Source organism: Rattus norvegicus, chromosome 15 (genome assembly GCF_021556685.1).
Source record: "Rattus norvegicus strain SHRSP/BbbUtx chromosome 15, alternate assembly SHRSP_T2T, whole genome shotgun sequence".
Lineage (NCBI taxonomy): Eukaryota > Metazoa > Chordata > Mammalia > Rodentia > Muridae > Rattus > Rattus norvegicus.
In genome coordinates, this window is record NC_141548.1 from 57,669,582 (window position 1) to 57,691,836 (window position 22,255).

A 22,255-nucleotide genomic window follows, 5' to 3' on the forward strand; every position below is an offset into this window, starting at 1 on the left:
TAAATTGATGTGTGTGTGTGTGTGTGTGTGTGTGTGTGTGTGTGTGAGAGAGAGAGAGAGAGAGAGAGAGAGAGAGAGAGATTCTTTTTCATGCGCATATCCTCTTCCCAAATCTTCTGTTAAAAGCCCTTGTGTTTTCTCCAGTATATGCTCCTGACAGCTGTGCCAAAACTAGTTGGCTGTAGCTGTGTCCAATTAGGCACTGTAACTGTGTCTTCAAAAGTTCAGCCCAGCTGCTTCAGGATGGTGGGGGACACGGTAAGACTAGTGGGTCCATTGTGGCACTTCTCTGGCTGTGGAGTGAGTTCTTCTGTCAGAAGCAATACCGCATAGCATACATACCGTGATGGTAGATAAGAAAGGCATTCTGATAGTCCTCTTTTGCTGATTTTGGCAGAAGCATTGCATTCAGGAAAGGCAATTCCCATAATAGAGTAAGTATTTACTCCAGAAGGGACAAAGGGTTGTCCTTCCCATGGTGGAAGTAGTCCAGTGTAATCCTTTGTTGATTTGCATGTGTTGATCTCTGCATTCCCTAGAATGAAACCACTGTGCTCATGGTATATATGATTTTACTGTTTTCTAGAAATTGGTTTGCAAGTACTTTACTGATTTTTTTTTGTATGTTATTGTCCATCTGGATATTGGTGTGTGTGTGTGTGTCTGTCTGTCTGTCTGTCCATCCTTACCTGGTTTTGATAGCAATATAGTGGCTCCATAGACCGGCTTGGTAGTGTTCCCCGCAGTGTGGTGAAGTACCCTGGCTCCCCTTCCAGTCAAGGGACTTCTACCTGATGGGACCGTTTGAGGAGCGTCACCGTTAGCTCTCAGCTTATTAAGTTTGTTAGGAGCGGTGAGAACATCCAGCCGTGGACTGTCTTTCTATTACTGTCTCACCGTCCGTGCTTGTTACTGATCTGCTTAACGTGGAATGTGTTGATACCCTCTTGATTTGATATTTGGTAGGCTGTCTCTTCTTAAGGATCTCCGTTTCTTTCCCATCGATGTCCTGTCTGTCTGTCTGTTTTAATTTTCAAAATACTAATGCTCATTTGCATTCCATTTCAATTCACTGGAATTTCATCTCTGCTATTAACTTAGATCTTTTCTTTCCCTTAGTTAGTCAGGATAAACATTCATTAATTTTATGTTTTTCAAAGAACCAACTCATTTCCAGGTTTCTGTCTCCATTGTTCCGTCTGTCTGTCCACAGCTTTGGGAGTGGACTTGTTCTTGTTTCCTAAGACCTGGAAGTCCATCATTAATTCACTGACTTGGGATCTCTCCAGCTATTTTTAAAAAATTACAGTGTGTGTGTGTGTGTGTGTGTGTGTGTGTGTGTGTGTGTGTGTGTGCGTGCATGCCATGGCACACATGTGGAGGTCAAAGGGTAACTTGCTGCAGTACCCTCTGCCTTCTCCTTCCACCTTCTCCTTCCACCATGCCAGCTCTAGGGGTCATCCTCAGGTCATCAGGCTGTCCAGCCAGTGAGTGCCTTCACCTGCAGGCCATCTCCCTGTGCTCCCCACCCCCACACACCCCTTGACCTTTCAATGTAAGCACTCACAACTGTGACCTTTCATCTTGGAGCTGCCTCAGCTGCGTGCCAAAGGTTCTGCTAAGTCATGCTTTCATTTTCACTTGATTATAAGAACTTCAAAACGTTCCTTTTGATTTATAACTGTTCTAGACAGTATTGCTCCATCTCCTGGTATTTGTGTGGCTGTTGTGGTTTATCTTATTACTAAATTCAAGTCTTGTTCCAGTGTGATCTGATGCGAGACAAGGAACTATTCCAGGTCTCTCTCTCTCTCTCTCTCTCTCTCTCTCTCTCTCTCTCTCTCTCTCTGTGTGTGTGTGTGTGTGTGTAGAGTCATTGCAACCTAAACATGGTGATTTTTTTTGAGGGAGCTCCGTGAGCTACTGAGAAGAAGGTCTTCTGCAGCCCTGGGGTGTAATGTTCTGGTAACATCAGCCCGAGTTTCCTCCTTTGCTTTTCGTCTGGAAGGCCTGTTGATGAGAACGAGTTGTTCCTATCGGCATCTTTATTTATGTCCACTAGTGAAGTTGCCTTCTGTACTTTTCTGATTTTGCCTAGAAATTTACTTTTTAGGCTATCCAACCAAATAGTTACCAATAGTTGCTAATTTAGGCCTCCATTTGCTTAGTAAACTGACTGCATGTGTTCAGACTTCTGGGAGTACAGCTAGCTGGATCTTGTTCATTCAACTAAGTTTCCTCTTTCAGTTTGTGTTCTCTTGGTGAAGTCTGTCTTTCTGAATGCCCCAGCACAAAAAGCCCAGTATGGCTGCGATGACTTGTAGCCCCAGCACTAGGTAAACAGACATGTGGCTGGAGAGCTCACTGGCCAAAGTGGTGAAGTTCGTTCACTTCACTGGGAGACCTCGTTCAAAGCAGTAACATGGGAAGTACCTGGAAACATCTGCTCAGTGTCCTGCTCTTGTCTTTGCAAACACACATGCATGTGTGTTTATCTGTAGACTCATGCACGTGTTCTACATACACCACGCCACACACGCATACACACACACACACACACACACACACACACACACACACACACACACACTTCCTCCTCTTCGTATAACATTCCATAACTGTCTTCTTCAGTGCTGGCTTGGTGACCTTGAAATGCCTTAGTTTAATGCTCGCCCTGGAGTGGCCTCACTTCTCTGTCAATTTTAAAGGATTACTTTCTAAGATATAACGGTTTTGCCTGAAAGTTACTTGCTTTTAGACCTTGAAATACAGCTTCTTACTTCCTGAGTGTTAATGCTTTCGTTGAGAAGCCTGGTGCTACTTTGATGTGTTTGCCTTCCCAAGTGAGTTGATGTGGTTGGTTGGTTTGTTGGTTTTCCTTAGTGTTTTCAGTACTGTTTTTTAGTTTTGTGGTTTTTGGCATCTTGACTGGTGTGTGGTAGAGGGGCTGTCTTTGATCATGTTTGTTTAGGATTCAGAATTCCTAGATGCTGTTCCTTTTTGCAGATTTCAGATATGCCTCAAGTTTTATTGGGTGGATTTCTGTGCCTTTAGCTTTTCTCCCAGCTTCTTGCTTATCCCATGGGTTCTTAGACAGGTCTCCTGATATTATCAGAGTTCTTGGAACTCAGGATTGTGCTGTCCTTATTGATGTGTGAATGAAGTATTCACTGGTAACCTGTCTGTTGGGTCATCTGTATTTGATTCATTGACTTTTTCATTCCACCATTTCTTTTTTTATCCTTCAGATTTTGTTTCTTGGCTGAATTTGTGTTACCTGCTGCTGTCTTTGTTACTGTTATTGTTGTTGTTGTTGTTGTTTTGTTTTTCCTTAAGTTCATTCATCTGACCACTTTCTCATCTGTGTTGCCGGCTTTCTTCTCCAGTGTCCTGAAATGATTACTCTATTATTCCCGTGCGTGTGTGTGTGTGTGTGTGTGTGTGCGTGCGTGTGTGTGTGTGTGTGCGTGTGCGTGTGCGTGTGTGTGCGTGTGCATGTGTGTGTGCCTGTGTGTGCGTGTGCGCGTGTGTGTGCCTGTGTGTGCGTGTGCGCGTGTGTGTGTGCCTGTGTGTGCGTGTGCGCGTGTGTGTGTGCGTGCGTGTGCGTGCGTGTGCGTGTGTGTGCGTGTGTGTGTGTGTGTGTGTGTGTGTGTGCGTGTGTGGGGTGAGGGTCGTCTCACATTTTTTAACCAAATAAAGTGAAGTCTTCATCCTCCTTCATTTTACACAGTCCTTTCTGTGCGTTCAGTGGCTGGATCTGTTGGAGAAGTCACAGTCCTGGGCTTATTTGTGTCGTGTGGATAGCTTTCAGTGTTATGTGGGGCTCTTTTTACGATCAGTTTACCCTTGAGGGTAAATCCCCAGTACCACCCAGCGAGGGAGGGGCAGACAGACTGCTGTAACAACACACACAAAGCCTAGCCAGGTTCCGAATGCACTTAGGGTTGACTACCAATAGCGTGAAACAGAGAAGCACGGGGGGGGGGGGGGGGGGGGGGTGGGGGGGGGTAACATAGACGGGACTGTGACGGAGAAATCCCCCAGGGTGAGTGTAGAGGTGATGACTCTGAGTAAGAAAGGCATGAAGGAAAGAAAGGGGAGGAGAGAAGTAAGTTATACAAAAGATGGAGAGTAGAGAAGGATGCTGGGAAGGGGGAAAGACAGACGGGTTAGAAAAATAAGGTTGCCTAGTAGTGAAACAATGCAGAAACAAAACTGGACACCCCGAGGGAAGTGAAAAGTAAAACAGTGATGCTGTTGTACCAAATCAGTAAACTAAGCACTGTGTCTGCTGTCCTGCGAAGGGTCGGGTGGGGCGGACACTGTGATGCTGGGAATTGGAGTCTTCAGGGCATGCAGTGGGGAGAGGCTCAGGGGAACGTGGGGTTTTTCCTTTCTGAACCGTGCTGCTGCAGAGCCTGTGTTGGGTGCATGATACCCACCGGAACGGTCTTCACTTTCGAAGCTTTCCTTTTCCTGCCTGTGAGGACCTCTTGGAGTCCTTAGCTCTGCTGTATGTGGACTGGGTGGGACCGCCCACTTCTAACCCCTGTTGTGCCAAGTTGTTGCTTTGAGGTGTCTCCCATGTGTGAGGGGCGTGCGAGAGACCAGCGTGGCCATGAGATCCACACACAGATGATCTGCCTTTCTTTGTAAGCCTTGAAAGTCAAAGTGTACTTAACCCTAATCACCTGCAGTGTGTGTCTGGTATTCCACCGGAGTCTCAGATTTCTCAGGCCTTACAGCAGGGAGCCTGGAAGCAGGTAAGTGGCTTCAGGTTGATCTACCCGACAACCTCAGGCCCAGGACTGTCCTTCTCCAGGGTTGTGGCCAGGACCCAACAACAGTAGGCTACCTCTCCTTGGACACTTCACTGCCTGGGCCAAGCCTCTGCCTTTGGCACAGCAATGCCGGGTCCTCCCACTGCCGTCTCCCCTGATGAGGTTGTGGAGCTTGAATTCAGGGTCCTTGCTTGTGACTGTTCTTAGGCCTGTATATGTTACCTCTCAAGATGGGTCCTGCCAGAGACCCTGATCACAGAAGGCAGAATGGGATTCTTGTCTCCTGCTGACCTGCCAGACCGGAAGATACTGTCTCCTCGGTGCCTGGGCAGGACTCGAGGGTTTTAGAGATCTGTGGGCCACACGGTCTTTCTGTTTTTCAGAGCCCTGGGCTCACCCTGTGACTAGGACTACTGTCTGCTCACTCTGACTGACTTAACCTTTTGGATAAGGCTCCTCTGCCCCAGCCCCAGCCCTCGCAATGCAGCTGCAGCCTGTTCTCCTCGGCTTCACACCAGGAAATCACCTGGGAAGCCAACCCCGTGCCAGGAAATTGGGATCTGAGGGTCAGGTTCGAGCGTCTGTGTTTTATAAGTGCTTCCTGCTTGATTGTAAAGTTCAGCCACGGTTGAGAGCCACCAAGTCAGCCTTATCCCTTCATTAGGCAGAAGTTGTGTCTGTGTTAGTGACTAGAACCTCCTCGTCTGCCAAGATCATCTGCATGGGTAAGGAGAGAGCTCATGACCAAGGCTTTGAGGTAAGGGGAAAGGTCACTTACCCTGCTTGGTTCAGGGAGATGCTCCCTGCATCCCTGTCTTCCTGCTGTAATCTGGCGGATGTGCTGTTCCCACATTGGGTGAAGCTCTTTATCATTTACTGTTCACACTAAAAATAAGGCAACGGAGGCACAAAATGGAGCAGAGACCAAGCCCTCAGAAGAGCTCATAACCAGAGCACCGGGCAGATACAAAGCTGTAGCAGCTCAGTCTAGCGGCGGGCGAGCGAGCGAGCTCCCAGATGGTAGATATAAAAACTGCACAAAGAGTAGAATGACGAGCCTGCTCTGGCTTGGGCTGCGAAGGAAAGCCTGTGTCAGGGTTTCTAAAACTCTTGGCACTTCCAGCCCCTACTCTGGAGAGAGGTTTATGTGGTCCTAGGTATATTACATTCATATAAAATTTCTGAATCCTCTTAATCAAAAGCCACACATCAAAATGGCTGTTGTTAAGATGCCATCTCGAGAGGAAACGATTTCCCCGTGATGGGATTCAGTTGATTGATTGATTTTGCACTGACCCAGCTCCAAGACCAAGTGTGTAAGGGCTTTAGTGGACGGCTCAGCCGCTCCCACTTCTAACTCAGAGCCTGGTACAGCCATCCACAGGCCTGCAGCTCAGCTGGGCTGCTCTTCGGCAGTGCTGCTTGGACAGCAGAGTAAATGACCGAGTGTTGCTTTACAGATTAATTTAGATGAAGGAGATTAAGACATAGCTTAGGATCTCCCCCTCCCTCCCCCCTCTGTCCCTCTCTCTCTCTCCCCCTCCCCCCTCCCCACACAAACACACTAGAAGTCTCACTGTATAGCTCAGGCGGACTTCAACTTTTGGCCTGTTAGCGGGCCCTCCTGTTAGCGGGCCCTCCTGTTAGCGGGCCCTCCTGTTAGCGGGCCCTCCTGTTAGCGGGCCCTCCTGTTAGCGGGCCCTCCTGTTAGCGGGCCCTCCTGTTAGCGGGCCCTCCTGTTAGCGGGCCCTCCTGTTAGCGGGCCCTCCTGTTAGCGGGCCCTCCTGTTAGCGGGCCCTCCTGTTTCAGCCTCCTGAATACTGAGTTAAAGGTGCATACCACCATGTCTGGTTAAGTGATCTCTGATGTAAATTTTTAAATGTTCGAGTTCTTATTAAGTGCCTCTAAAATGTTGGTTAAAAGTATGCATTAGCTTGGCAGCATTTTACTGCCTCAGATCAACAGGTGTTCTTAGTTTCTCAGAAGACTCACCAGCTTACCCTGTCTCTTCTTCCCCTTCTTGTTTTCTTCTTTAGATTTTGGAGGTTGTGTTTATGGGGTGTGTATTCGCGCACGTGTGTGTGTGTGTGAATGTTCGAGGTGTACCTTGTAGATCTGTTTGTATAGTGAGCCCTTCAGTTGATCTATGTATCTTGGTATTGCATGAGGTTCTCTTTAATGCTGTGTAAAGCTGTGGTTCTGCAGTTACGTAGGTTAAAACGTTTATGAATTCCCGTTAATGGTTTCTGGTTGAAATCTTTTTAGGATAAGTCTATTTCACTCCTCAAAGGCGCCAGGGATTAATGCTGTGCCAGTCACAAATGTTTGTGGACTTAGCATTGTGTAGATGTTTGCACGTAAATAGTGCACGGGGAGGAAAGCCTCCCTGAGCTTTATTCTGGGCAGATGGTCTATTATCTTTCTGGAGAAGAAACACCCACACTAGTACAGGAGAACCTTGAAGGACAGCTCCCTTCAGGAGAGGGCACAGAGTCCGTGTAGCCTTGACAGAAGCCAAGAGATCTACAGCATAGTCTAGGACGTTAGCCAAGCGTGAGGGAAGAAAGCGAGGGTGTTCTCGTTGAGCTATAAAATAAAAAACACTAAGACTCGGCCTCGAGCTACTGTGGAAGCCAACCTCAGACTTCTGCTTCACTAAACTCCAAAGTCAGCTGGACACTTTGGTAATGATCCCGTGTTTAGAAAGGGGTAACACACTGTAAAAAGGTGGATGTTCTAGTTGACAAAAAACGGGAGGTGGTGGTAATTTATAATAATTTTGTGTATTGGGCACTCTCAAGCAACTGTCTACTTTCAAAACTATGTAGAGAAATGTGTAGGTCTCTTAAATAGCCCCAATTACTGCTGAAGCCAGGTAACTCAGAGCGTGATCACAGCTGAAATTCCTATAGGGAACTCAGGTTCTTATGTCATTTCTTCTAATTGTCAGAGCAAAATTACAAAATATGATATCCCTGTTTTACACAAGAAGAAATGATCTGGGGGAATTTAAATTGGGGTCTAACGCCAGAGCCCCAAATCTGACTGTACACAAGGCTGTGTTTTAAAAGCAATCAGTATTTTCCAGCCAGGCAGTAGTGCAGCAGGTAGAGAACTTGTGCCAAACCTGACTGACAACGCACACTTGGTCAAGAGAACCGGAGGGTGGAAGGCAGATCCACACTTAGAAATTGCTCTTTGACCTCCACACATGTGCTGCGACATTTGAGATGCACACAAGTGTGAGTGTGCATACATGTGTGTGCACATGCACACGCGCGCGCGTGCGCGCGCGCACACACACACAGAGAGAGAGAGAGAGAGAGAGAGAGAGAGAGAGAGAGAGAGTGAGAGAATGAGAGTTAGCGTATGTGGCTCTGGCTTGCCTCCCAGGGCAGTGCAGAATTGTGCTGTTAGGAGACCATGAGTAAGATCTGTCATCCTCCCTGTGAGAAATGAGAGGATCGGATTTGATGGGTACAGTGACTCAGAAGTAACCGGACTTCACTGGGTTGCTTGGAAAATAAAAACAAACCCTAGATTTTTTTTTCTATTTTGCTATAAATAGATATTGAAAGTTAGTTTTTCCAAGTTTATCCAATATTATAAAATAATCTAAAAGTGCCAATAGGCTTGTCTCTCGGGTCTGTGTGAGATAGATGTGATTATAACAGGTGTCTGTTTTATTAAAATTGAAAGCTTGGTGGAGCGCGTGGCTGCCTTCTTCGCTTAACTTGGGTTTCACTGGTGAATTCTCTGGCTGTGTTTCGTGTCTCACCTGTAGCCGAAGGCTCTGGAAACTAGAGATGCCTGAAACTACTCGGCTACCATTAGGACAAAGAGAATCATGTTCTGGCAATGTCTGGTCTTCATGTAGAAAGTTATTTCTCTGATTAAGGAAAAGGCTGTTTCCAATTGATTTCTTAGTCACTGCCATCTACCTGTCAGTCACTCTAATGGTCTTTTCAGTTCTGTTTTTCAGTCATTGTCCCTAATGACGCTGCAGCACTTGCCCACAACAGACTCCCCACCTACCCCATGTGTATGTGTGCAGGGGTGGGGGTCGGGGGTGTATAGACCACGGGTAATGCACAAGGCATGTGTTCCCTTCTGCCTCTGCCAAGGGAGGTGTCTGATCTCACTGGTTTCTCAGTACTTTTTTTCTTGCATTCACTGTACGATATTAAAACAGGGAGACCAGCCAGTGTTAGGATTCTGAATCATACTTTTTTGATATAGAAGCTAAGACTTGCAGAAGTATGAAATGTCTGTCCTTGTGAAACACAGCTGTGGACTGAGGTAGCTCCTGGTGGCTCGGTGCAGCTGCCGCTTGCACTGTTGGGCTTCCCGTGTCTGAAATCCACACCAGATGAGAAACATCCATTGTTCATGCTATGTCAGTAGGCTGCACTCTGTATCTGTAGAAACTTGCATGGATTATTTTATGATGCCTAACCTCTGCCCGGTCCTTCTTTTCTTCTGACGCCTCTTTGCAGATGTCAGCTTGTCTAATTAGCTGTTCTCTTTGTTCTCCCCATCTCTTTCTGTTCTGGTCTGAGGTGTGCCCTGTTTCTCATTAGTCCTGTCAGTGTTCACGGTGTCACTGCTGAGGCCAGCTCCTCCCATGCTGACCACTCTTGTCCTGTCCTGTTGAATCTGTGTATTCTTTTGAGACTTCGAGAAACCTCGTGAGCGTCCCACCCTGCATTTGCATCCTCTGGGGCCCCTGTCAGTGAAGTCTGCTTGTATTAGAGGCTGTCGGCTGCTGCAGTGTGAGTGGGTTCTGCTCCAGGCCCTCTCTCCTGTCCCTTGTACTTCCTGGAGTAAGCATGGGGCTCGGTGATGGCCGTCAGCCGTCTTCTGGCTCACCTTATGGTCCTTGATTTGATGACACAACCCTCGTCTTGGAAAGCTGACAGAATTGATATCTTTACCATATTTCTTCTGTCTTTATGGAGTTTAAACTGCGTTCTTTTTGTCTTTAGTAGTGTGTAGGTAGAAACAGATGTATGTGATCAGTGGACCACACTTGGTCAGAAATAGTTTTTATCAGCTCCTTAAACATGTGAATTCCTGATAAGAGTCACCTGGCTTCATGAGATTAAACCAAGACTCAAACAAGAGCTGCTCTCATGTCTCTAGTGCAGAAACTTGAGGCAACTAGTTCTACAGTGGGAAACATTACTTATGTGTACTTCTGGACAGGAAAACGTTTCTTGGGAGGTGAGAAGTATCCCCAAGTGATTGTTGAAGAAGCTAGCCTAGGCGGTGAGGAGGTCTGTAATACCCACTGCTGTCAAGTACGCATGGGGTCCTTAAGTACAGTGTGATGTCAGCCCCACAGTCCCACTACTCAGAAGGCAGTCCTCGGAATATGCCAATCAAAGAGCATTGGAACCAGGTTGCCTACTGCAGCTTCTCGTGATGCCTCTCCATACTGGCTTTGTCCTGGGCTCCCTGAGTATCAGAGGTGTACGTCCTTAGCTGTTCTGTGTGAAAAGCTCTTCTGAGGTAGACTCATTCCTCTCCAGGACTGCTCCCAAACTCACTTCTCAAGGAATTCTTCCTGGAAGATGAACCCCCTGTCCTCTCTGACCTTGCTCATCTCAGCTCCACAATTTGTCTCCTCTGTGCTTTTACACTGTGTGTGTGTCTCTCTCATACACACTCCACACACTCACATACACACTCAAACATACATTAATGCACACTCACACACTCTCACAGTCTCATACACTCACTCAAATACTCTCTCACACACTCACACTCGCACACTCATGTTCTCACACACATACATGCACACATACAGACTCACACACCTGCATACTCACACATTAATACACACTCATATACACTTATACACGTACACACACACACACACACACACACACACACACACACACGTACCTGTTGGCCAGGCTTACTTTTCAACCCCTGTGCAATGTGAGTCCCACCACCAGAGTTCTGTCTGTTTTGTTCCTATTGAGTTGTGAGTGAGTCTCGCCCACTCTTCCCCACAGAGGAGAAGAACCATCTGGATGGAGCCTGGACCCTGAGCTGGGCTTTGGTTGGCTCAAGCACTTCCCTCGTCTCCTCAGCAGGTTGTGCCAGCTAAGCTGCAGGAGGCAAGAACAGGCCAGAGTCTGACCATGCTCTCTGAGACATTCTGTGTGTGTCTGCCTGGACTGAGGGCACTGGTACCATGCATTGGCTGCAGGGTACTCTTTAGTAGGCTCTCGCAGGACACAGTTGGTGACTTCCTGAGGAACACTTGGGCCACTTGGCATTGTTAATTTGAATTGTCCCTTTCTTCCTGCCCTCCACTGACAGGTCATGTTTGTCAGTTTGGTCTCATTCAAGAGGCCACTCTCCTATGCTAGGACCTTGAAAACAATGGCTTTCACCACCTATCTTCTGTTGTGTCCACCAATCCCACAGGAAGCTCAGGTGTCTGCCGCATGGCTGCCCTGATGACCTGTGCCCCAGCTTCGTGGTCCCTTTCCCATGCACAGCCCTGAGGTGATTTCAGCCAGTCCTGTGGATATTTTTGCTTTCTCTCAACTTCAGACATTTTTCTTATGTCCACTCTCTCGAGTTACAGACCACTTTTCCACTGGCTGCTGGGTCCAACCAGTTGCCATCCTTCCCCAAAACCAGCTGTAGCATCTTGATTGGTTAATGACTTCACCCTCCATGCATTCCCAGGACCTGGAAAGCAGAAGGTCACCCTGCCTGCCCTGGCTATCACCTCTGTCTCCCTCCCAAATGGTGGTCCTCCCTCTCCAGCATGGCCCCATCCCGCGTGGCCTCCCTCTGTCATTCCTACTTTCTCTCCTGGAATCTTGTACATCTGATGTGACCTTCCTAAATAAAGCACACGCCCCATTAGATCCAGGTACCAGGAATCCCAGTCTCCTTTCAACCCTTTCCCATTTGCTACTTCTCTGCACCTCTGCACCCCACCCCCACCCCCTCAGGCCCTACCCCTGGCAATGCCCCATGACCTGGGCGTTCATCTGGTCATTTCCTTCTCACAAATGTTCTCCCCACTTGTACCATGTACATGCCTTTTTTTCCAAGGTCCAGAGGGAATCTTGTGCTCTCAGAAATGGCCCTTAGCTTCTTTCTCTGGACCGGCATCCTGTGTATCCTGTTCTATCAGACAGGATGCCCTCCCCCGCCTCTCCTCCCTCCACCCCTCCCCAGTCACTGAAAGCAGGGACTCTGACTCATTTGTCTCTGTAACTTGAATTCTTGGCCTTTCATAGATCTCATTAAGTAAGGATGGATTGATGAATGAGTGAGTGCCCAAAGAGAATTTTTAAATTTTTTTTAGTTTGTATACTTCTGGTCAAAATGTATTGTATTAGTCCTTTAAAAATGTTAGCAATTTTTATTTTTACAAGTATTATGTGTGTGTGTGTGCATGTGATATGTGAGTGAGGGTACATGTGTGAAAGTCAGGACAGCCGTGTGGACTCGGTTCCTTCCTTTGGCGCTCACATGACTGGGGTGTGCATTGTGCAGTGTCACGTGCCTTTACTGCAGAGTCACCTTGCCCACACTGGCAGCAAGTTAAGTGACCTACGTCTCACTCTTCATCGGCCAACGCCCACCCCATTATTTATTCTGTCTTCTTGTCCCCTTTCCCTTATTGAATTGTCACTAGTAGAGGATATAGCAAGGTTAGAATTGTATATAGGTGATGTATATGTATATAATAGAGAGGACGCTGCTGTGTTGGCAGGACCCATAGGAATACTGGGATACTCAAGACTTATCACGGGACACACTGCTAATGCCACCCTTCCCTCCTGACACAGGCCTTAGACATACAGCCTGCCTAATTTATAAGGTGTCATTCCCTCTGGGCCACTTGAACTCCCTCAGGCCTTTCTCACAGCTCCTCAGGGCTCTCAGAAGAAGGCCCCATGATGTCACCATTTGAACATCTGTCTTGAGCAGGTCTGCACTGTAATGTGCCGGCCTGGAGCTGTGGTAAGCCTTCACTGACAGGACTGGTCCCAGTACCTGATGAGCGCTTGCACAGACTGCCGAGCTCGCTGCCTCTGAGACTGACTGGCGTCTCTGATCAGTCTGCCCTGCATCCTAGCAGAGGGCTGGGAGGGTCAGTCTCCACTCCAGACTAGACTTAGACACCCTGCACCGGACTGCAGGCTCTGTGCCACATTGGACTATGGTGTGGGTTTCCAGTCTCCTAGGTCTTTACCTGTAAAGAGGGTGGATTAGATGACTATGACGGTTCTGCAGAGCTGGTCCTTCGCCTTCTCCCCTCCTTACCATCCCTGGTCGATATCATTGCTTTAGAACTCTGTACAGGGCTCTGGGATGTTTCTCTGTAGCTCTAATACATAATATACTGATCAGTGGTTTCTGTGCCCATCCTCCAATTGTGTGGGTAAATCCTGGACACATCGTGTCTTAAGGCTATCAAAATAAAATGGCCCCAAAGCTTGTGTCCCCTCTAAAATTCTGACTAATTGTAGAGTTAGAGGAAATGCTGCCGGGTGGAGTTCTACAACCGGCATCCAGGAGGGGCCGACATACGGATGTGTGTCCGTTGTCAGAGCAGAAGAGCTCACTAGACTTGTGCTACCTTTGCATTGTGCACACTTACCTGAGCCCATGCTGTGCTAGGCGCTCCTAGTTCTGGAGGCTGTGACCCACCCTCCGGCTTATCTTCACCTTTATAAATAAAACTGTTCAGCTAAGTTCGTCCATTTTAAGGTCACCAAGAGACTGACAGTCATGGCCCCTGCTGATTCTGTGTCCCCATCTCATCTCTGCTGCTTCCCACTGCTACCTCAGGAATTTGCCATGAAACCCTGGGTTGAGGCAACTTATTGTTAAGGTGTAAGGAGCTCAAATCACCTATTCCCATGGCTGCATGGACGTAAAGGAGAAATACTGCTCATCTTTGATAGGAGATGCGCGTGAAGTCCTTGAAATAGAACCATAATCAGGACAACTTTTCACTTCAGATGTTTCTTACAGAATGTCATTTAGCTTCTAAATCTGGGGTGCCATTTTTGTCTCTGCTCCTGATTTTCATAATCTACCACCATTTAGCAGAAGTGGTATTTATGAAGAAATTTGGCTCAGAATGATTCTCTTGGAGATGTACAAACAAGTTCACCATTTGGTTCATGTTGCCAAGAGGCTTGAGGGGAGCCCTGACTGCAGAGGCCCTTGAATGGGGTCTTCTCACCACTTTCTTCCTTGCCTCAAAACTCAGGCGGCTGTGGCGGTGTCTTCTGTCCCTGCTGCTTGGTCTTTCCCAGGATATCTCAGACATGGGGCTGTGTGTTTTGCAGCCTATTGTATATATGAGTACACTGTTGCTGTCTTCAGACAACATGGGATCCCATTACAGATGGTTGTGAGCCACCATGTGGTTGCTGGGATTTGAACTCAGGACCTCTGGAAGAGCAGTCAGTGCTCTTAACCACTGAGCCACCTCTCCAGCGCAGCCTATTGTATTTAATGGCTTCTTCCACTTGCTGTGTTAAATCTGAGATCCATTCACGGTGTTAGTTCATTTCTCGTTACTGCTGAGTGATAGACCCCATTAGATTAGCTGCTGGGACGTGGCTGTCTGTCGTGTGGTTGTGACACATTATGGTGCTTATGCTAAAGTAACTGTGAATGTGCACATACAGATTGGAATTCATAACTTGGGCTGGGATTGCTGGCCCTGATGCAAAGTGTGTGTTTGACTGTTCAGAAGCAATCGTGGCGTTATACATTCCCACTGCCAACAGATGAATGGTCTCTTGCCCCCCACATCCCGACCGTTGGTGCTGCTGTTTTCAGACTGGAAGGTTTGATTTTTAACCGTGCTGTATGTATACAGGTATATTGTAGAGTAGCAGCATCTCATAGCTCTGGTTTGCATTATTGTAATGATTGATTCTGCTTAGTATTTCTTCATTTATATATACATATATATTATATTGTATAGTATAATGCAGTATATATAATATACTATATTATATATTTATAACAAATGTATTATATATAATGTATATTTTATATAAATTATATCAGTATATTTTTATATATATAAATAAAACCTTAGCTCATTTCCTTTATTGGCTATGGTTCATTCCTAGCACCTGTTACTATTAACTTGCTTCCAATATTCTTATAGCATTAACTTAGACAATTTCAATAGCAGTCCAGTTGCCAACTTTTTTTTCCCTTCTTGGATTTTGGTTTTAGGGTCCTATCTAAGAGTGTTCCTTGATCTACAGAGTAAACAATTTCTCCTGGGTTTTCTTACAGAAGAGATCTAGTTCAGGATTTTACATCTACTCTATGATCTGTTTGTAGTTAATGTTTCAAATGTGTGAGGAATAGTTTTAGGTGGTTTTTTTTCTTCCTTTTTTTCTGCTATTTAATTTTGACTTTATCCAGTTGGCCCAGGACCAAGGAGCATTTATTGAAAAGTTACCAGTTCTTCACAGAATTCTTACATTGGTGTGGAAAATCAACTTGCCATTAGGTGTTGACCTAGATCTTTCTTTTGTAACCATAAATGTATTTCTGAAACTGTTTCCTGCCTGTGATTGTTTCCAAGGAGAAAGCCAGCTGGAGACTGCTGTCCCCCTGTGTGTGACAGAGTCTCTGTGCTGCTGTCCCCCTGTGTGTGAGAGTTGCTGTCTTGGTGACCGCACTTCGTCCTGACCTGACAGGGTCACCTTGCCTTGGGGTTTGTGTACAGCCCTAGCTTCAGTGGTTGTTGTAACTTTGTTTGGGGAGCCGCTGTTATTTCCTACAGTAGTTCTCCTCCGCGACCTGTTTCCTAGGGTCCATCACTGAAACTGTCCCGTACACCGCTCCCCTGCTGTGGCACCCCTTGTCTTTGGGTGCTATTGCCTTGGGTCACATGCAGGTCGTTTTCGTTGATTTTTCTTGTATTGTGAGTCCTGACTTCCTGCTTGTGTATCTGCCACTTTTAAACAAATGACGGTTGTGGGGAGTGACTTGTTAGTGTTTCAAGGCTGTTTTCAGACAGTGTTTCTTGGCTTCTGTAGCCCTCACCAGCTAAGACCCTCACTGACTTCTGACTGCTGGCCTGCTCTTTGGCTGTGGCTGTCTCAAAGCTTGGGTAGTTTCTATAGAAGCTTGATAGTGGCGGTCTTTGGTATGCTTGTGTTTGCATTCTTCCCTTTTAAAGATGTTGTTTTTAAATCCAGGTATTCCAGGTATTCCATATACATACTCAACAATTAGTATTTCCCCCTTCCCACCCCTTATCTGTTTCTCAAGGGCAACTACGTTAAATGTTTCTTTGTCTCCATATTTCTCTATGACATTTCTTTTTTCTTCTTGATTTTTCAGTTTTGAGCATTGTGATTAAGTTGTGATAAATATAGATGCAGTTTAGCTCCTTTAAGCTAAACACACTACAGATATCCTTCCTACCACCCTCTCAGTAAATTTCATGGTTTTGGCTTTGGTTTTTTAATCTCTAAAATGATGCCCACATAGACTGGGGGAGGTGTGTGCTACCTTTCAGTATGTAGACTGATTCCAGCAGGACTGTCACGTACCTCCATTGCAGCAGCTGCCTAGGCCCTGCAAGTCTGGCTTATTCTCTCTACTCTTGCTCCTGGAGTCTCCTCCACCATTCGGCCACCACAGCACCAAGCAGCTGCCATGTGAGCCTTCCAGGCAGCCTCTCTGGGCTGGCAGTTGCCTTTCCCAGGGTCTGACCTCTGGCTGTGGTGTCCCTGCCCACTGTTTCTTTTGATTTCAGTCTCCAGCATGTTGTACAAAATATCTAAATGTTATTATTCTAACTTTGCACTGAAGAGATAATTTGGCCAAGAGAGAACTCGAGTGGATGTGGCCCCTTTCCTTCAGAACTGTGAAGACCTTGTCTCTATGGTCTTTTAGCGGCTGTAGAGCTGCTGCTGCTGTTCTGTCCTGTCCTGTCCTGCCCTGCCCTGTCCTGTCCTGTCCTGTCCTGTCCTGTCCTGTCCTGTTTGCAACTTGCCCTTTCCATCTGTGTGCTTTGGATCTGCCTCTCCATCCCTGTGTTCTTGCGTTTCGTGATGGTGCACTTTGATGATTCCTTTGGTTTTTGTTTTACTGTTGTAGGTGTTCGGCCATCTCCGTTCACCCGGAGACTCCCGCTTTAGATGATCATCTGGTAATTTCCTTCTCGCTGCAGGTGTCTTCGGGTCACATCCTGTTTGCACCTTGGCTTTCCAGCATCTTTTTCTCCTGTCCGTGTTCTTTTCATTGGGGAGGCTTTGCAACCTTTTCTTCTAACCAAAGGGAGGCTGCGTGTAACCCCTTGCTCACCTCTGTATGGCGTTTATTTCTGCCTCTGGCGGTGTACAGAGGAGCCATTGCTAAACCGTTGTCTGTTGTGTATCTGTGAAGCTTTACTGTATTTCTGTATATCGTGATACTGCTTTAGACTGACAGGTAAAGTTGTGCGTGGTGACTTTTTTTTTTTTATTAACGAGTATTTCTTATTTACATTTTGAATGTTATTCCCTTTCCCAGTTTCCGGGCCAACATCCCACTAACCCCTCCCCCTCCCCTTCTTTATGGGTGTTCCCCTCCCCATCCTCCCCCCATTACCGCCCTGCCCCCAACAATCACGTTCACTGGGGGTTCAGTCTTAGCAGGACCAAGGGCTTCCCCTTCCACTGGTGCTCTTACTAGGCTATTCATTGCTAGCGTGGTGACTTTTAACCGTTTTTGCTTATTTCTCTGTTCATGGAAATGTATGCGGGCTAGTTTTTACGTGGCTTGCTAACAAATGCACAAATTCCCATGCTCTGGGTTGTCAGGAAAGGGCTCTGCATCCACCCTTCAGAGGGTGCAGTCGAATCCCCACTCACTGAAGCTGCTGTGCTAGTCAGTGGGTCACTTGACTTCCTCTTCCTCTCTGGGATTGTATCCTCTGAGCAGAGTCCCTTCACGAACCTCTTCATCCATCATCGTCGATGACCTTGGTAACCACTGTTCTGCCCTCTACTTCAGTGAGATCAACTTCTTTAGATGTGAGACCATGTGGGATTTGCCTTTGACTCTCTGGACTTTGTGGTTCCATCCATGTGGTAGCCATAAGATTTTATGTTTAATGGCTTAGTAGTATTTTTGTCTCTGTTCCCGTCTCTAGTTCTGACTCTGTGCTTATCACATCTTCCTTGGCCACAAAATCTGTGGTTTTGTTAAACTCAGTATTCTTCTTCTGCTTCCTAGGAACCTGGGAAAGTGAGGTGGCCGGGGGAGAGGCCTAGACAAGAGCAGTTGTACCAGGTGCATCTCTTGCCTGCTTCCTTAACAGTCCCTGTAGGTTCACAGGGAGTCTAGATGGGGAAAGAGACTGCACTGTGTATGTGGATCTCTGCCTAGGCAGTGTGGGCTAAGCCCAACCTTAGACCCTCGCAGATCCTGCCTGTTTGCCGCCCCTTCGTTCCCCACCAAGAGGTGTTGAAGTAGAACCCATTCAAAGGCTCACAAGCAGACCACAATAGCAAATCAAATGTCTGTAGCTTTTCCTGTGTGTGTGTGGAGACCTGACGAAGCTGACTTTTATGGCCCACGCCTTTGGGAGTCTCTCCTGAAGGGCTGTTGCATTTCTTTACGATCTCAGCGGACCTCTCGTGGTCTCCGACATGGCACTAGACTCACAGATACTTGTCTGTAAATAGAAAACCCTGTAAGGGAAATTCTCGGACACTCTGGCCCATCGGTTATAGCCCAAGGAGGTCTCCTCTGTTTCCATTGCCTTGGCTTTCAAGCTGTATGTTCCCCCTTTCTTATAAAAGCCAGCTTTAAGGGCGTCCAGCACATTGGAGTAAGAGGCTCCCTTGTCTCCGCATCCTTCGGTCCAGCCAGTTCTCCAGTAGGGATGTCGATTAGACAGACTGGTTGTCCGTATTTGCTTCTGTTGCTAATACAGCGGTTGTCATTCAGCTAAAGATGATAGAGAACAGAACCAATTTAGCCCTTTTACTTATGTTCAAGAACAACATGAATAAAATCATGTGATCTTTTAAAATTCCAGCTGGGATCGTAACCTCGTTTCTTCACAAGGCCTGAGTGAGTTTTGTTTCCATGTCTAGCTTGTTTACCATTGCAGCATACCTTTCTGTGATGTTCTTTCCTCTGGGGTTGCTGTCCAGTTAAAAAGATAGACGGATAGTTATATTGACTTAAAAAGTGCAGGAACTGTAAGGAACCTAACTCCACTTAGCGTTCACAGACATAGGAACTGCATCCGTTTCATGAGTTATTAGAATTGTTCAGTCTGTGTTCCCCTCGCTGAAAGTGTCGCCGTCTTCAAACAAGACACATCGTAAACTACCAATATACTAACGTTTTTACTCAGAAGCAAAGCCTAACACGAAACTGTAAATGGAATATTGTTTTGAGGCAACTCCCATTTTTAACACAGAAGAAAGTTGCACTCCTCTTTCTGTGCTGTATTCAATGTCTTTGGTGTTTAACTGAATTATGGCTTCTGAAACCAAATGCCCCCTCTATCCTTGCGTCAACTTCAAAGATTGCCTGAGACTCTAGGAAAGGATGTTCCTTGAAGGAGAAGCCTCATCTTGAGGGAGAAAGGAGTTCACTCTTCACATGGGTGTAGAGTGAGTATTTATGAACCATAGTCAAATTTGAGTTTGGAGTTATTTATTTGAATACCGCTTGCCTGTGGAGAGGTCCCACGCTGTTGGGATTCCTTTTCTGTTTTTATAGTCTTTGGCCACCAGAGGGCAGTATTGTAGAGGTTAAATTTTCCTCAGCCATCCTGCAGACCGTATGTAACATGTAATAATCAAACTTCTGGTCTTGGTTTTATAGTATGTTAAAGTATAATCTTCCTTGAAGCATCGTCACAGATATTTAAATTATTAGAGGTAACTTTGCCCCGGGTTAAGCAATCTTACCCCCTTATCTAAGGACCATGATTTGATGTCATTAATCTGCTGACTGACCATTTGGTGAGGTGTAGTGACTGGCCTGCAGCATTTCTTGACTGGTGAACCTTTTTAACCGCCATCAGATTCTCTCCACATTTTTACTGGTTCTGGCCACACTGCAAGTGAGCAAAGGCTACATATAAGGAATTGTATGCTCTTTTGGAAAACGTCCTTGATGGTCTTTCAGTTCCTCCGATTTAAGAAGACTGAGAATTGCGTCTTGGCGGAATTGCGATCTCAGTTCAAAAACCCTCGACCTTAGGGATGAGCTGAAAATAGATCTGTTTGGGATTGAACCTGTAGATTGACTTTTCTAGCTATAAATGGAAGAAGACATAATTACTGGTGCAGTTAGGGTAATGAGATTTTAAGGCTTACAACTCTGGGGCCATTTGAGGAAGGTCCCCTGCATCTTGTAGAGATTCCTTTGACTCTTATTTGCCTAGCAGAGAAAAATACAATATTGTTTTCTGCACATAACCGATAAACTTTATGTGGAGCTATCTCCCACCCACCCCCAAAAACCAACTGTAATATTTCTATTAATTTCATTAGCATGAAAAAAGGATTCATGCAGCAGGACTATTATCCTTGCACATAACACAGCCCCCGTAGCCTCCCGTTTGTGCTTCTTGTAAGAACCCAGTAATTGAAATCGAGACGCTGGCGTTCCAGAGTCTTAGTGGTGGGACTGGGCATGCCCAGTAGCTCGGCTGGATCTGGTTGCAAAGAGCAAGCTTGCCGGGTTCAGCGCCGCCGCGGGGCCTTGGCCGCTTTGGAGACGGGGTCTGACTCCCTTAGATGTAAGCGTGCGGGCACCGTGTGCTTTCAGGGACCCTGACGCAAGCCTCGGAGGAGTTGGCGCCCAACCCCCTCTGTCCCCTCCCCTCCCCGCCGCCGCGGGCACCAGGAGGGACCGCAGCCCGGAGCGCGGGGCGGGCCTATGGCGCGGCCAATCGGCGCGGCGCCTCCCCGCCTATATGTGGCGCTGGGGCCGGGCGGCCTCCTCTAGAGGAGTGGAGCCGGCAGCCGAGTCGGATTGAGCTGCTGCAGACGCCAGGCCACTCCAGCCAGCACTGCCGTTTTCACGCCCCGGCTGCAGACAGCTAGGAGGCTTTATCTAGTTTGAACCAGGCTGCTGGAGCTCGCTCCTTCCCTCTCTTTTTTTCCACGAGGCTGTTTTTTTATTTGGCTGCAATTGCATGAAATCCCAATGGTGTAGACCAGTGGCGATGGATCTAGGAGTTTACCAACTGAGACATTTTTCAATTTCTTTCTTGTCGTCTTTGCTGGGAACTGAAAACGCTTCCGTGAGACTTGACAATAGGTAAATGTCAGCTGGGATAGTTGGTTTAGATTGATTCGGAGTAAATTGACTTGCGGTAATGCAGGTATAAGATAGCCATGCGAATTCCTTTGTCCATGCCTAGGGTTACTGTGGCATAGATGTTGCTTTTTGAAATGGCCAGAAGATCCTTATTTTCATAGATCTGGCTCGAGAACAGGCTTTCTTCCATTATGTAATTTAGTCCTTTGTGGCTCCCTAAAATAGGAAAATGCCTGGATAGTCGAGAGTGGCTGGTATTTTCTGGAGTATTTGATGCATTTTTGTAACGTTAAAGAATGCTCAAAATGTGATGCTAGTAACGCCATTCGAATTCAGAGATCTGTCCTTATCCTGGATGTTAAAGATCGATTCCATTTATCGATGATTTTTTTTTTCTCTCTTCCAGCTCTGGTGCAAGTGTGGTAGCTATCGACAACAAAATAGAGCAAGCTATGGTATGTACTGATTTAAAATTACTTGTACTCAATGTGGGCACAGCACAAAAACCAAGATGTCTTGGGAAGGGACTAGTGCATCCCTTAGCCAGTCGGTGCTGGTTGCTCTCCATAACAGTCAGAAATGCCCCCGTTAGCTCGCTCTCTCGTGCCGTGCGGTGCCGTGCCGCCGTAGAGAGAAGCCACGTACCTCCAGGTATCCCCAGGACTGCCACAGAAGGAGAAGGGCCCCAGGTTCTGAGCGGGCCCTGCCCTGGACCCATTTCACTTAATGTCGGGATAAGAAGGCAGTGGCCCAGCTTCCTCCTTGCTCGTCTTGGGAGCACCTTCAGCACTGTGGCTTTACTAGGAACCCTGAGATTTTTCTGGGGAGCTGGGAAGGAGGGTGACCCCACCGAGGGGAGCTGGGGAAGGCGTCTCTAGACCAGACCAGAACCTCTCCCGTGCTGCTGAAGCCCCACAAAGGAGGGGAATGAGAGAAAAGTTTTATCTTTCTCGGCCTGTGCCTGGATTTCTCCTATTTTTTATTTCCGCCTTGGTCGTTCTTTGTTATTGGAGCAGCGCCTGTGGCTCTTCTCACGGGATTCTCTGCCCACTGTTGCTAGGCAAACTCTGAACCTTTAATTCAGAGCTATAAATAACTCGGGCTCCCATTGGCTACGACGTCTGCCCAGGTTTCTGTGATGTCAGCTTAATCATGGGGGGCGGGGGGAGTAGAGG

General features: G+C 47.0%; 1 protein-coding gene across 5 annotated transcripts in view; it reads left to right on the forward strand.

Annotated features, from left to right (window-relative positions):
* Window positions 1–22,255, forward strand: part of Tsc22d1 (TSC22 domain family, member 1) — a 101,128-nt gene that overhangs the window by 77,115 nt on the left and 1,758 nt on the right. For 4 of the 5 annotated variants that reach the window (XM_087586414.1, XM_087586416.1, XM_087586415.1 and 1 more), the window contains 1 exon segment: window positions 21,487–21,535. In XM_087586414.1, coding sequence (XP_087442540.1) covers window positions 21,487–21,535 — 49 coding nt within the window. 5 annotated transcript variants of the gene reach the window in all.